The sequence below is a fragment of the Podarcis tiliguerta genome (assembly GCF_965153285.1).
Source record: "Podarcis tiliguerta genome assembly, chromosome: 11".
NCBI lineage: Eukaryota > Metazoa > Chordata > Lepidosauria > Squamata > Lacertidae > Podarcis > Podarcis tiliguerta.
The window spans coordinates 23,051,419-23,068,315 of NC_139544.1; the positions used below are offsets into that span (position 1 = coordinate 23,051,419).

General features: G+C 38.1%; 1 protein-coding gene across 1 annotated transcript in view; it reads left to right on the plus strand.

Annotated features, from left to right (window-relative positions):
* The window catches only part of FBXL17 (F-box and leucine rich repeat protein 17), a 145,237-nt gene that overhangs the window by 31,366 nt on the left and 96,974 nt on the right, over positions 1-16,897 (plus strand). Inside the window, exon 5 of the mRNA XM_083404002.1 lies at positions 13,170-13,277. Within this exon, the coding sequence (XP_083260128.1) occupies positions 13,170-13,277 (108 nt within the window). The remainder of the gene's footprint in view (positions 1-13,169; positions 13,278-16,897) is intronic.

Sequence of the window (16,897 nt, forward strand, 5' to 3'; positions counted from 1 at the left end):
GCTCAACCACTATAAAACAGTGCGACAAAGTTTCTATAACTCCGAAAAAACAGCTTCAATATGACAGGTCAAGAAATTGCCCAACTTCATTATTTTAGGATATTTGCATAACAGCTTTTCAGGTGGATCTTGCAAAGCGGATTACATATGACTTTTTCCAGTAGTAAGTATTGATTTTTTTAAAAAAAGTTGCAATAAAATGGAAAAGACAACTTGTTTGTTTATAAGCAGCTTTACGGCTTCTTTTAACTTCCCTCAGGGAAAGATAGTTCTGCAAAAGCCCTGTGGTGACAGGTGGAGGGGAAGCTCAGTTTCTAAGAAGGAACACCTTTGATTATTTGATTGATAGGTCAATATTTTTTCATGCTACGTTTTGATGACTGTGGTGCAAAATGGTGTTGAAAACCAGTTTTGTGGCATTCTGTAAAAACGGTACTTTAAAATCAGTAGTGGAATAAAGAACTTTCCCACATCTTCCTTCTCATATGGTCTTCCAAGTAGTTCTTCCAATCCATGGCATTCATTCAAAGTGTATTTTCTTCTGTCCATTTAGCGGCTGTAGATCGCACAATGTAATAGTGGTAAAGAATCGAGAATTAGGGTAGATTTCTTTTCTCGACCGTCTTATATTACAGCTGCTCCTAATGGTCTGACCAAATACTTTTTTTTTTTTTTTTTAGTCTTGAGCATGCCCAGATCTGAAAAATGAAAGGATTGACAATTTCATGGTTAAGAAAGGTCACCGTTTCTGTGACCCTATGCGACCTCTGTGATGTAATCTGGGCTGTTAGCACTTTATATTTTGAAAGAACTGTGTAAATATTGATCAATTAATCCTCTTTGAGGTATCAGAATATAACAATAAGAGGACTGCATGAAACCCAGCCTCTCTAGTTTGAGCTGCTATGGCTGCTCCTTTGGGAAGAAGAGATCATTGCTGGTGTTCTTTATGTTCTATGTCACAGCAAACCAGTTTAGTCTCCAGCCAAGGAGATAGCGCATATTGTTCTTGTTGCTGCAAACATAACACAACAATTCTTTGCAAAGAAAGGTTACTAAACTAACTGGCGTATTTTTAACTTGGGGAAACATGGTACCCAAGGCATTGGCTGGGATCTAAAGTGCTGTTTGGGTTTGCCGTGGAGGTTGTATTTTACTCTCCCCTCCTTTGAGTGGGATGTTACCCTGCCATACCACAAACTGCTTTTTAAGTTTCAAAAGTGCTTTGCCATGTGGCATGTGGACTTTTGGGGGAAACGAAGTTGTATTTTTCTTTGGCCGTAGCAGTCTTCTTGGACATAACTAGAAGTTGACAAAAAGCTTGATATATTTTAAAAGAGGGAGATTGTGGTATTTGATCTCTCAGGCATGTTTGATCCATATCTTGATTCAAGAATAGAGAGTTTATGGGAATACTGTAGGAGTCTTATTAACATGACGAGAGATCTTCATAGGTTCAGATTGAAAGCATGTAAAAAACATCTTGCAAATGGATGCTCTTAAGAATTTAGTTACTCTGGGAAAGCAAGAGAGCTCTATGACAGCAAACATCACATGAGCAGACATACCAGCCTCCCTGCAGCCCCCCAAATATCTGTTCTGTGTGGGATGAGTTTTAATGGGTAGGAGAGGATACATTAATTGCAATTTATTCCTCCAGGTGCCCACGTGTGGGTTGAGCATACACTGAGCAGAGTTTAAAGGCTTATTCATGGGAGAAAAATGGAAATCATATAGGCATAGGCTTTGAAGCCTTCTTTTAAATAGGTTCAGCTCCAAATCAAGCTGACTTCCCCTTTTCTTACCTCACTTAACAAAGAATCAGACAACAGACTGAAAATTGAGTTTAAAATATGATTTACTTACTCATAGACATGCATTGGCTCTCAGCAACTGCAGCAGTAAAAACCATGCAGGTAAAATACTTATATTTACAGTAGAAACAGCCTCAGGCGTGTTCCTGTGACTGAAGCAGTTAGATATATGTTTGCTGCCATCAGTGGTTGAAAAAAGGGGGGGGGGAGAGGACAGGAAAATACGATATGCTCTTCCCCCCTCAGGGGAGAAGCGGAAATGACGTCACACAGAACCGACTAAAAACATTTCTATGGTCTGCCAATCAGCAGTACAGCTGTGTGGTCTTAAATGCTTCTCATGCTAGTTAGCAATAATATGCATTGTTAGATTTGGCTTCTAATCTCCCACACTCTGCAGGATTGGGGGACCCCTGGGAGCAGGAGAAATCCAATTCTGCAAGCAGAAGTCTGTTTATCATAGGCTTTCATGGACAACAGTCCACTTCATCAGATTCATAAAGTATAGTCTTGAGATACAGAAATATATACATATGGTGAGGGCAGGGATTGTAAACAGTCAAGTCAGAAGGAAAGGAAATTACTAATCCACAGCACTTCTTGCGCTGGACCCATACATGTCGCTACCAACAAGCCAACTATTAGAAACGCAAATGCCAAGGCATTACTTTCCCTTGGTTGCCTTTTAAAAGTATCTGCCTCTTGCCTCCTGCTAAGTTCTCATGGTTTGGGGTGGGGGGAGGAAATGACCAGATTATCCTTATGGGAAGCAACCTCTAGCTACATGTGAAGACAATGGAAGCTTGTTTGGTGAAAGCTATTAGTGGTGTGGGTGATATGTTAAATTAAAAGTTCAGACATTGCATTCAAAACAAGAAGTTTTTGAAGTTCGACATACCTGATGTTCTTGGATAATAGACCTACAATCTATAACTAACCATCACAGTTCTGTTTCTCAATCCTGGAGGGAGCAACCTCTCCTCCACCCCACCCCACCCCCCCTTTTATGAAGGCAAATGCCCAGAAATTTGTTTCCCTCAGGTGTAATGTAACATAGCAATAGCCAGAAATACTATTACAAAACTCTGTGCCTCTGTTGCTTCTACAGACCACGACCATTTTGTGTGGGGTTGCCCTATTACGCCCCACCCCATTCCATTCTGCTCCTCTCCCATCCTGCCCTCTTCTGGGTCCAAAAGGACCTGCGCGTTGGTGATCACTCATCATTTGGACGTGCCTAAAACAAGTGTACAGATGAGCAGGAACTTTTAAGAAAACATTCCCATATATCTGCTTGTAGTATAGTTTGTTCCCTCAATCTTTAATTTACATCTTTTTTTAAAACACTTCGCCTCACATTGTTTGGCTCTGCCTTCTTTGTAGCCTAGCTTTGAATTAATTTGGTGTATGTGCTTTTCCCCAATGTTTTGCCTCCTCAAAATCTTGAAACAATGTCAGGAAATAAAATTTTACATGCATTGTATTACTTAGCATTGTCTTATCATGAAAACTCAGAACTGATGCTGTCAAAAAGGCATTAAAAATATATGCCGTGCTTTAAAAGTGAGCACAAAAGGAGCTGTTATTTTTCACTGCTGACATCAAAGTGAGTACTAGGGGTGTATCAAAGTCTTAAACTTTATCCATTAGTAATGTATAGTAAATAAATCAGTTGCTCTGGGTCTCTGAGAGGTTAGTTTCCCCACCTAAAGTTTTCTTTTAGGTTGTATCTCCCAAGTGAAAAACTTGTCTATCTTAGTGGTCTATTTTAAGCAAGAGTGTCTTCAATTAAATGGGGGATGGAGAAAATAAATAATAGCCCTAATTCATTTTTGGACTAGTGAAGCAGCAGTTTGGCTTATATTCAGCTATTGTTTTAAAACAATTACTAATTTCAAGACAAAAGTATTTTGCAAAATCCTAGAAGCTAGAAAGAGTAGTGTAAATGTCACTGATGTAGCTGGGAATGTTACAGCAAATTTTTTTTTTAAGTGTTTGGGGTTCTTTGTGGCATGAACTATTTTTGCACTAAATCCCACTGAGTCATAAGGATATTGTATTGTGCAGTAGTAGTGTATTTATCAGGTGTATAGTTGTCAAGATTATGCACACTCACTCTCCTTCACACATGACAGTGTGCTTACTAAAGAATGTATGTATAGAAAATAGAAACAAGGGGACTAAAAGGTCATGAAATGCAAGAGGTATGGCCTGTGACATTTTTTATGAAAACCCTATATGAATAAGTGAAGTGATCATTCACTTTCCCCACTGCAGTAATTGGTGAAAACCAAAATGCTTACCTTTGCTACATTACACCAACACTTGTCTTTATGACTTGCCTTTACATTAACACTTGTCTTTACCTTGGTCATGACTGAGCTCCAAATTAAGAGAATGGTAGTAACAGGTAAATGTTAGTTCAGTAATTTACACAGTCTCCTTTTACAGTTGTTTTGTTGAATAAGTGTGATTTTCAGGTCAGCAGCGGCTAGTTTAGTGGCTGTTGGAGCAGAGGAGGCATTTGGGTTTGTCTGTTGTAACAAACCCAGAAAGAGAATGAGTAGCAAGGGCATGCTAGTTTCCAGTGTTAAGTCCTCAAGCTTGGGATACACAGGAAAACATGAAAATTTGGAGCCTAACAGCACCATCACTAGTGTTTTGAAGAAAGATTGCTGAAAAGCCCTGTACTTTCAACCTCTCAGATCAAGTGAGCCACAAGAGTACTTTGACACACAACCCAGGGACCACACACTGAATTAAATTAGCATATTGTGAATATTGTACCATGGGCCAGTACAGGGTGCATTTGCTTGGAAGTAAGGCCCCCACAAAATATTGTGGCACTGATGCCAGAATAACAAAAATAGGCAGAATGAAAGGAGCTGCTTAGGGGGCTCCCAGTGTTAAGGAAGAAAGGAGTGATGCTGAGTATTGGGCAAGAAGGGAGAAGGACAATGGTGAACCTTTTCCCTAAAAAGCAAACTGGGGATGGAGGCAGATGAAGGCTGTCTGCTTTTTCTTTTCCCACCCTACTGGATGAAACTGTCTTGTCATTGTATGTTGGCTGTTTTGTTTAATTTGTCTGTTTGTTTTTCAAATCCTTATGATTGTGTTCAGTATTCTTGTACTACTTTTGCCTTTATATGTTTTCCTTATTTTATTTTTTTAAATACACTGGTCAGGAATGTCTTCAGGTTCAAGTTTAGTTCAAGGTCCAAGGTTGGCTTTCTTGTTCCATTCTCCTCCTCTGCAAGCCGCCAAAGACTCAGCAGCTAACCCATTCATTGCGACCCCTTCCTTACTCACTGGCTCTGTCTCCTTTTCAAAGTGTCACCTCTCTGGCAAACACTGAACAGCTAATCCACCTCTTGTGCTCCCTCCCTGTTTCCGTCTCCGAATGCCTGCAGTGGCAGACCAATTGGGCAGCAGCACCAGCAGTGGCAATTTTAATCTGGAGCCTCAGGCACCATACATAGCAACAAGTCTTCTCAAATTGCTTACAATTGGACCACCCTCTATTGCAAAGTGCGCCCAGCACCTGGTTGATTTCGAACGGTGCATGTGCTGGACCACCCTGATATAGAGCAAGATCAGTTGCCTGGAAAATTCAATTTAAAAAAACAACTTTAAAAAGCAAGCTTGTATTAAAAAGCTGTAAGTGTGTAAAAAGCTTACACACACCAGAAAGACAAGTTGGCTCCAATCCAGTGAAGGCTACTGCATGAGAAAGGGAAGGGGAAGGGAATCAGTTATCACCAATTATCTTGCAGCTCCATATACCCCACCACAAACCTCAGGACGTTGGGCAAACCCTTTAGAATAGTGTGGAAGGTAGCTCTGGGGGCTGCAGGGGGGAAGGGGAGTCAGTGAAAATCCCCCCCTTTTGTTGGCAGGAACCACAACTGGGTTCGGAGCTAGTGAGATTAAAAGAAAAGTATTTGAAAGAGTGATGTTATTAAAACTATTATTCAGCAGATACTTAGCACCTAAGATACCCAAGCCATTGTACAGAACATAGAATTGATTAGGTAGTTCTTATAGTTATGCATGTCTGCTTCAGTAATGCTGATTTAAAGGTAAGGAACGTTCTCTTTGAAATACTGAAACGAAATTGCCTTGGGCCACAATATTACTATACTAAAGAAGAGTATCCAGGCACTTTAAAACTTCAAAAGAGTTAATTTTGGGCTGAAGCTGTGGCTCATTTTTGTTTGAAGTGTATTATTGAAGATAATACTAATTGTCTGCCTATCAAACAGCAGACTTTGCAAACATAGATCTGCTTAACAAATAGAATTTCTTAATATCATGCACACATATGAAGCTTATGCAGCACACACTTTCTACATGTTCTTCTGAGCTGAAGTTGCTTACTAATTTCCAGATGTTTATTTCCTCATAAGCTTGAAATGAGGAACAGAAGTAATTATGCCCCTGCAGTCCAAAATAAATGTCAGCGACTCCATATCCTGTATATCCATTACAGAGCAACTAGTTTTGAGATCTGCAACAGTTTTATCAGATGAAAAAGCTTATTGTTGCACAATGTTCTTTAATGCTGGTGGTCCTAAATTTATTGTGAAGTACATGCGGACAATTTCTTACTCGTTTATATGAATGTTGGTTCTTATTGGCATGGGGCAGTGTGGTATTGTGCCAAAATAAAGCTCAGGTTGTTGCCATCACTCCATGCATCAGCACTGGTGACCACACGAAACAAGTGGTAGATGATTTCGTCTACCTGGGCTCCACCATAACCAGCACCCTTTCTATTGACACTGAGCTAGACATGCTCATTGGCAAGGCAGCTATAGCAATATCTCGCCTGTCCGAAAGGGTATGGAAGAATGTGATGCTAACAACCATTACCAAGATGACGGTCTACCAGTCTTGCTTGTTGAGCGCACTACTTTATGGAAATGAGCAATGAGCAAATCACACCCGTCAGGAGAGATGTATGCACTGCATCAGGAAGATTTTGGGCATCACATGGCAGGACAGAGTCTCAGACGAAGATGTGCATTCCTAAGCCCAACATGGCTTCTACACTGGCTTGATCATGTCCACAGAATGGAAGGTGGCAGGATCCCCAGGGACGTGCCCTACAGGGAGCTGACTTCAGGCACTTGGCCTGTTGGCAGACCAACTTTTCATTACAAAGATGTAACATGAAGGCTGGCAACATTAACCCCACTGTATGGAAATCCCTTGCAGACGATTTCAAGGAGACAGACAGCCAGGTTGTGTATCCACAGCTGTGACCAGAGGAGGAATGACCACTGGGAGCAGCACAGAAAGAAGAAATGCCACGGTGCACCTGTAGCAGCACAACCGGACACCTTCATCTGCCTCACATGCAATAAAACATGTTCCTCCCATATTGGTTTCTACAGCCACAGCAGGTGCTGTAATTCTCCAATGGTTTGACTTTACCGCCAAAGGAGCACTCTTCCATTGTCTCCCAAGACAGATGCATGCCAACGAGTCAATGAACTTCAGCTCTGTATTGAGGCTGCTAATTCAGCTGTTTTGAGCTGTTTTATCGTGGGAATAAGGGATAAGCAGCTAGGAACCAATAACCAGCTTCTCCCTTGTATCTCTCTGTTCTCCTCTGAACCCTCATATTAGCCATAAATCTCTCTTGTCTCTCAGTTAATAAGCCACATACACCTCAGTACTGTATTTCTGTTCCCTGCTTCTATAATACCTTACCTCTCCCTATTTGCTATTATGTTTTGGACAATTGGCCTACAGATGCTAGCCACTTTTTGTCTATTTCTGTGGATATAGGCATGATACTTTTGTATTTGTATTCTGCTACAATGATTTCATTGTGGAAGTGTTTAGGTAAAGTGATTGTTTTCAGAATTCTCTTCATTGCTGTAAGGAATTGATATTTGGGAGTGGCGGAGAAAAGGAGTATATGACTCCTGTGGTTCCAGGGCATGTTTTAATTACTTGCATAAAGCAATTGGGCTCCCATAGTGCATAGCACTGTGGTATTCACTTGCCAGCAAGAGATGAATTAAATTGGGAAAATAACCATTAGAGAATATTTCATCTTTTGACATTCTTGTATGTTTCGTTTACGTAAGCAAAACAGTGACTTCCAGAACTCAAAGCAAGTGTGTACTATTTTAATATATCTGCACAGAGTACTTTTGTTAACTAAGGCATTCAGTTTGCAGACATTAGATTCCCCAAGTCCATAGTGAATAAATCATATACCTAGCTTGCAAATCTCTGCAGATCATTTTGAACACACTGCTGCCAACCACCTGCAATTTAATTTTAAAACAGTTTTTCTACAGTTCCAAAAGTTAGCAGCTTTCTTTATAATTGTTCTCTAAGGGAACTTTAAATATTGTGCTTTGGAAGCAGATTTTTTTTAACCCAATCCATAATAAATAATATTTTGACAATGAATAATTTTGCACAAAAATGATATTTAAATAATGTAAACTAGTTTTAGAACTTTTATGTCTTCTGTATAAAATACTCAAATACATGATAATACATGATAGGTTTATTGATTAGCTATTATTTTGTGATTCTTTTGATTAAAATGGTTATTTGAGACCTCTTAAAATTACTGATTGGTCATGCATTGTTCCCCCCCCCCGACTGTGTTAATCATACTAAAGTGTGGTTAGTTGTAATTAATCTTTTCATAATATCTCTAGTTAAGGATTTAATCTAAAACCAGATATTTAAGGTAAATAACGATGTATCTGAAAAAATAGAAAATTGTTGAATTGATGGGCTGCAGTATTTAGACAGACTTCCTGTATAATGTGTTTTTCTAATTGGCATGCTAAAATTGTATACATGAAAAAAATAAATTCCTTTAATTTTATTGTGGTAGAGCCCATATAAATGCACCAGAACCAGGTTGTGAGCTGATTTGCTTATTTGATTCTAATAATCTCAGTGCACTATGCTTAAAAGCTGTAACCCTTTTGGTTTCTTTAAAATCATCAGAGTCAGAATGACCAGTAATACTGGTTTAAATGAAGTTTTACGGTATTTGTGGTGCTGTTTGAAAAGAAGCTGAAATGTTAGTAGTTGAAAAGAAGATAAATGGTTGAATTCCTAAGCATAATAATTTAAGTTTGCCATATTTGACTGGAACTATATCAGAGGGTTCCCCCCCCCCCCAGTCACAAATACCTCAGTGTCAGAAAATAAGAATAATGATAAGTTAAATCAGAATCCAATAAGAATATATTCGCATCTTAATTTTAAGTACTGCTGCCCTGAAACCTTTAGTTCAGCTGTGCTTTGTAAGGAAACTCAAACCTTTGCTGGCATGTGGTTTTCCTGTTATGTTAATGGAAGTAATTGGATAAAGGAGATTTTGCCATCCTTTTAGGGCCAATGGGCACATTTACAAACTGAAGAAACAGTCTTGGGTACCACACAGCCTATTCTGTTGCCTGCAATAGGATGCTTTTTTCAAACCTAATTTCAGCAAGGACCCTGAGGGCACCTGCAAATCCCTCGGATAAGGGATTGTTAACACCATCAGTATTAAGAGGCTACATAAACTCTGTGGAGTTTGGGTGATGGTAAACTGCAATGAAATGTTTGATTACATAATCTCTATGATAGGTTTAGGGAACTGTATAGGTATGACTTTGTGAGGATATAGATGTGCAAGTGCAGGAGGGATTCTAATGTGTAATTTGGAATCAAGGCTGGAATGGTTTGGTTTTTCAGGACTTAACCTGTTGGGGATAGGCATCTGTTCTGAAATGTTTAATAGTTTCTATACCTTGTGACATGATATTTTGCTGTGGTGGGAGGTTATCTTGGTAGTAGAACAATACCGTAAAAGTGTCTTGGCAAAATTCTGCAGCTCACTTTATAGCAATTAGAGATTATGTCAGCAAATGGCTTGAATTATGTCATTATATTTACTTAATCACAGTTCTTTGGGGCAACTTGAGCACCAAGAAAAAAGTTTACCATTCCCAGAATACTGAGCTTTAATAATGTAATCTAAATTTGCAGCATCAAACTAGTCAAATATGCTCAAGAAAAATGGCCAAACTCATGATAGGTTTTTTTTTTATTGGGTGTCTAATATCTGCACCATTAGTTCCAGGATGATGTCTTTCCCACTCTCAGTGCTTTTGTGCATAGCTTATAAATCTCTTTTCATCATCTTATATGACTTTTTCAAAGCAAGGCTAACATAATATAAGGCAGAATAAAAGAAAGTCACTGAAGGTCGAACAGGCAATCAAATTATTACTGATTCCTCAGTGAACACTAATGGACCTTTATAATGTGATTAGTTGTGAATATCTGTGCCCTCATTCACAAGGGTTCGTTTTTAGTAAAATTATAGTATATTCTTTGCTCAGTTTGGATTGATTTGACTAAGTTGTGCATGGCAGAGTGTGGTGACTGGTTTCCATGTTAAAAGTTTCAGTTACAATAATAACTTATCTATTAAGTTGCTCATGAATAATAATAATTATCTCTGCAACATGACACCCTACTGTGGCGATGCTTCTAAGCAGTACCAGTTCGTCAAGGAAAGAATATGTAGAAGTTAACGGGGTTCTTAATTGGGTGGAAGTGAGGGGGTAACTGTCTTGCCTACCAAACCCTAATTTGTGGCCCTAAGTAAGTGCATTGTCCTGCTAAGCTGTCTCACATTTTCAGTTTATAGTTCCACCTTTTTAAATAAATAGGGCAAAGCAAGGCAAAGCAATATCTAACCTATATGAAATAAATAAAATAAATGTGTATGACTAAGGGGGAGGGAGAGTTAGTGATCTCTGTGTGTAAGGTGTGTTTAATGTGTGCATATGAATTGGATAATTGAGTAATGGGTGTGGGTGGGTGTGGAATTTATGCAAAGAATACACACACACATTGTGCATTTCTACTTGAAAGTTCATCAAAAAACCTAATTTGTGCATTTGAGTGTAGCTTTGTTTCTTGGAGTGTAGCTTTGTTTCTTATAGTACCTTTAAATTTTCCTCCTCTAAAGACTTGTGGGAGTTATGAAATCTAGTTGTTGGCTGACAGAAGGAAGCCTTGCTTTGAACAGAAAGGCAAATCAGACATTGCTGCCTTAACTGCATTGTCTTTAAACAGGGTTGAAACCAGATTTCTATGAAGTCCCCAGCTGTCCATCACAAGATGATAAATACATCTTTTCAGATACCAAAGTCTTGAATGATGATAGTAAAGTGAAATGTTATGGTCAGATTTCAAAGGAACTACTCCAATAAGTCCCAGGTTCTCCTGCATCAGAAACCTGTAATATAACATCCATATAACAGAGTACCTAACTTTCCTTCACAACAGTCTTTGTCTTCATTAACACCATTTGGAGTTTTAAAAATAAATCAATTTAGTTGGAAGCTCTCTCAAACTACAGCCAGGGAATAGAATGATGATAGATTGGAATATCTAGTGAAATCCCCTGGCACTTTACTAGACACTACTGAGTTAAAATATCCATTGCTATGTGCTGTATTGGAGCTGAGAAAATACATTAATTTTTTATATTAGTGTGGTAAGAAATGCTGACAAGGATACTGCAGGCGCTGACTGAGACTTTTCACTATTTTTCTTTACAGATCCAACTAATCTTGCAGTTTGTAGCTTTGCTGTGGGCTGGCTGCAAAAGATTGTATAACTGAGCCCAAGGTCTCAATTTTTTTTACATAGTCACTTTTGGAGTTGCTGCTGTTTGTACATTTCAAAGAATAAACTGCTGTAACCAGTACTTTTTTTCTGGGGGGACGCAGGAGTATGCATACCCATAAACATTTTGTGACTCTAAGTTTGGCCTCATTGAGGGGCAGTATTTCAGTATGAGTAGGAAAATGAGAGTATCCCTAAACATTTTTTTTTTTAGAAAAAAAGCACTGACTTAAGAGGTTATCTTAGTCTCCTATGTAAATGCAAGCAGACTTACAGAAAAGTAGAGTATGCAAAGACTCTCAAGGATAAACCCATGCAAAGAATCAAACAGTAATTATTTTTTCCAGTGCAATTATTCCAGTTCAACACACTCTGCAATTACTAGGATGTGGTGGTTTTAATGTATTATTTTTAATCTGAAGGGTGGCAAAGAAATTAATTAAGCATAACATAGATTGCGACATGAGTGAGAAATCACATGTGTATACACACACACACACAATATCTAATGTGTGTATATACTATATATATGTGTGTGTACACACACACGAACTTACTTCATTTTTACATAACTAAATACAACTATGGAAACATTACATATTCTTAATGTTTGCTGAAAAGAGTAGAGGCTTCAAAATGCAACTAGATTTTGACTATTTTGTTTGTTCAACATTTAAAGTAGCATAAAGAACAGAGGGAACACTGTGAGTACATATCATAAAGGAAGTGAAGTTCAGAAATGGTTCTGGAGGTAAAAGGCATGTCAGAGACAGCAAATTTCCCTTTGCTCTGTTCTTCGCTCTGAAATGTACCGCATTTGCTTTTTAAAGTAATTTGTTAATTTTATTATGATTATATTCTGTAGTTCCTCCCAAAAGAAACCCAAAGTGGCAAAATGGCATTTCAGTGGTATTGCAATATGGTATCACAATGGGGTCTTGTGAATTATCTCTTGGCAGTGCCAAAAGGATTTTATGCCCATGCTGTTATTCCATGTGTTTTCCATCGTTTCAAATGGTGATAAGTTTGGAATGGGATTTGGTTGTGGTATGTTGGTGGCAGAATCCTTCACATTCCTAAATGTCTATTAGGTACTGAAATCCATCTTTTTACTGTTCTCAGACCATAGAAAGATAATTTTTTTTATGTAATTTTTTTAAGTATTACTTTTATTACTTTTGCCCCATCATATCAATATGTTACACTGGTTTGGTTAGCAGCATCTCTGAATAATGGGAAAAGACTGTAGGGTAATAAGTTTTGTAAATACATTGTCTTTATTTATTTTTTAAACCGCTAGCTAAAATATAATCTACTTCATGTGCTGCCTAACAGTTTAGGGGACAGAGGAGAGCTGTTGGCTTCTGGTTATAGTTTCAAGCTTCTATAAAAGCAAAGAATACTTGCAGGGAGTTACCCCTGCAGATATATTCAGTGCTTATATTTTAAATTTTTGTTCTATCATCTGGTACTTCCTTTGTCATTTGCTGGAGGAGAGGAACCCTTTTCATCATGTTCTTGTTTCCCCAGAGTCCTTTTAGACACACTTTACTCTATCCTTCATGCCGTTAAGGCAAAGAAACTATTGAACCTACAGGTTGTCACTGCTGCAATGATGCCCCCAAACTTCATTGTACTTGAATATTCAGTGTCACCTTCAACTTGCTTTTTTCTTTCTTTATGCAGGTGACAGATCAGTCGGTTAAAGCATTCGCTGAACATTGTCCCGAGTTGCAGTATGTTGGGTTTATGGGCTGTTCTGTTACATCTAAAGGAGTCATACACCTTACCAATGTAAGTACAGCAACAATGTTTTCTGTTGTCATTTCCAGTTAGGATAATATTGCATAATAGACATAACTGAGAGGTGTTTTTCAAAGAGTCAAAATTATACAGTTATGGTAATCTTACATACTAGAAGCAATATTAGGGATGCATTTTTTAACACGGATAACAGTTTTGTAGATGCATTCATTTATTATTAATATTAGCTTTAACTATGCACATCTAGCTGAGACACAAAACTGATTCAAGTGGCAGCTTTGGTGCACGCCAGCCAGATTGCACCAATTAGAAGTGTATATTAAGAAATAGGATCAATTTTGTGATGGGAGGAAGGTGTTTTATTGAAATGTTAAGAATGTCTATAGGTGATAGCTAAGAACCAAATAAAAAATATCCAGGTCCACAACCAGAAAAACTTGATAAATCAAGTGCACAGTGGGCCTTTTCTGTTTACCATTGGCAATTGGTTGCAGGGAAAAGTGAAAAACAACAACATGGCTTTGCTTATTATCTTTCACATATATTTATTCCTTTTCTGGATCGTCTCCTAAGTTGTTCATCAATAGACTGGAAATAGTGGATGTCACATTAATGTGACGGATATAGATGCTGTATCAAGTAAAGGAAGAGCAGGAAGAAGGTGACAAAGAATTGGACACATTGCAATAGACCTAGAGAAGTGCGAGTGGTGTTTTTTTCCCTTATAAGTGGGGTTTCCTCCCTCTCTTCCCCACGGTAGCTTCCTGCACACACTAGAAATATTAAAAGGGCCTGCACACCCTCTGAAATGGGGTGGGATGGGGTCTGGCGCTGTAAAGGAGAAATGGGCAGAGTTTGGGAAGGTTACCTTGCATGAGTAGAATTGCTTTTTAACATGTACGGGGCACTTTAGAAGCCAACCAACCATCAGTACAAAAAAAAATGCAGTTAATTCAGGAGAAGTTGCAGATGGGGGCCATGATGTGGGTTTTCTTCAAAAATTGAACTTGCATTTCAATACCCTAAATTAATTGGCACCTTGCTTGGGTTATATGCAATTTGGGTTTTAATTTACTGTTTTGCTTACAATCTTAATCTTTTATTTATTATTTTAAATACTTATATCCCACCCTTTGCATAATGTGAATTCAAGGCAGCTTCTATAAAAGTGCAACACACAATAAATTTAAAATACAATATAAAATTACAAGAAAATCAAACATCAAGTTTTTAATGGAGATGAACCTAATTAAAACAACAAGATCAACTCAATTCAAAGCCTTCTGGAACAGCTATATTGAGTTAACAAACAAATAGACTGTGTGTAATCCTAATTCCTAATTCCACTTAAAAACAATTGAAATCAGTGGAATTTAACTTTGAATATACATAGTTAAGATTTATATTCAGAGGGAGGGAGGGGAAAAAAGCAGTGAGCAAGTGCTTGTATAGGTATGATATGGAAGTCTGGGAAGGAAATTTGGGTCGGGGTTCATTTTTGGTGATGGGTGGCCAAAAAACCAACACCAACTGTCCCCTCTAAAACCAGAAGAAAAGGCTGTGATTTAATCTGACAATGAGTGGGCAAGGCTGCTTGTACCACTCATTGCCAAATTGCCCAATTTCAACTGTCCTCTGGCTTGAGCGAAGGGGTCATTTGCTATTGCTGTGTTGAGCTTCTCTAGTAACCTCAATATTTGATTGGCTTACTATATTTATGAATTTTTCTCCATGTTAAAAAAAAATGTACTGAATTAATGTGCAAGAAAAATACGGGGCCCAAAGTCATTGTTTGCTGTATGTAGCTAACTTTTATGCTCTTCCCAGCTGAGGTAAACATTATTTTCATCCTGTGCTGCTTCACAAGCTGCACTTTTGGGTTTTTTCCTTTCAAGTTTGGGTGAATGTGAGGGGCCACTGTAGCTGGTTCTTCTGGGAGTTGAATAACGAACACTTCTCACTAAGCTGCTATTACCTCAGTTGCTACTCCTTTTAATTTGTGAAATATATGTCCTCTCTAACCCAACTATAGCTCAGTTCTAGGAAAATGTCATGATTTTCCATTCTTTTTGCAAAACTTCTCATGAGCTGCTGACTCTTCCTATTCTTGGAAAATATTTTCTCTCTACTTCTTAATTTAAATAGTTCTAGTAGAAAGCCCTTTCTCTGTGAAAGTCGCTATCAAATGCCTATCTTGCCCAGTATAGTTTACGTATATATTTACTGACACTTAAAGCTGTTTCCTTTGAATGAGCTCTCAACTTCTATCTGTGTTAGCTTGTTATTAATCTCAATGGAGGTTCTAGAGACATCCTTGCCACATTTGGACAGGGACAATATTGCATTACTTGTAGTTGGATACTGTGTCTATGTAAGAAGGACCTGCCTTATTTACAAGTGATTATTGAATATAGTTTTTACCTGTTAGCTAGTTATGATTGCCACTCTAGAGCTCCCAGATTTTCTTTGGTCATATCTATAACATTGTCGCTCTAAACACCTGTCACAACATCTATAGAGTGCTGTATGGTGGTACCTTGGGTTACAAACTTAATTTGTTCTGTTCTTAATCTGAAACTGTTCTTAACCTCAGGTACCACTTTAGCTAATGGGGCCTCCCGCCACCGGTGCGCAATTTCTGTTCTCATCCTGAGGTAAAGTTCTTAACCCAAGGTACTACTTCCGGGTTAGCGGAGTCTGTAACCTGAAGTGTTTGTAACGCGAAGCGTTTGTAACCCGAGGTACCACTGTATATCAGTACAGCAGTATTATTTAAATAATAGGCCTGAAAGCAGGGACTATTTTGTTAACTGACATCCATACTTGGAAATACAGGAATTAATGCAAATGCTAATATGTTCATGTTTATTATAATTGATGCTAACAATTATTGAGTTATAGTGAATGCTTTTCATCAGTATCAAATCATATGGGTAGGAAACTTCAGATTGTATGATGATGATGATGCTATTTAGCTTGGTAAGGATCCCAAATGGGACTTTTGTACTTGATATATTAAATTTTAGCAAATGACTATTTATTTTCCAGTATTACTTTGCAAGAATATATCATAGTTACTCTTTTCACATTGGGTATGATAAGTTTTATCCGGGTTTTTCTTTAATTACTGTGGTTGGTACCCTAGAGGATCTATGTCCTGATGGAGGGAACCTGTCAGCAGAACAGGGCAGAGGCACTTTTTGGTGATTCCTCTTGTTTCTGCAGCCTCCCATGCTCTCGCTTCTTCTCCAGAGAATCACCCAACCTGCTGGAGCAAATAAGTGAGGCACAAGTTACAGACAGGAGGGGAAATAGATGGAAATTGCCTCCCTCTTCGATTCTGCTGATGGATACCATTGAATACTACCCTGTGTAGCTTTGTGGCTGATTTTTTTAAAAAAAGTTTTGTCAATAGGCCTTCATTTGTAACTTCATTTCAAAAGTTTAATAGCATATTTTTTTTAATAATTACATTAAAAATATTACATTAATTCCATTAGTTCATTCATTGGTGAAGAACAGAGCCAAAGATACTCCTTTTAAATAAAAATATACAGCAAGTCCTCTTTGTTTTTGCAGCTTTTCTATTGCATAGGTAGAAAAAAAATAACATTAATTAAAGGACAAAAGCAGGTTCAAGCAGATCAAAA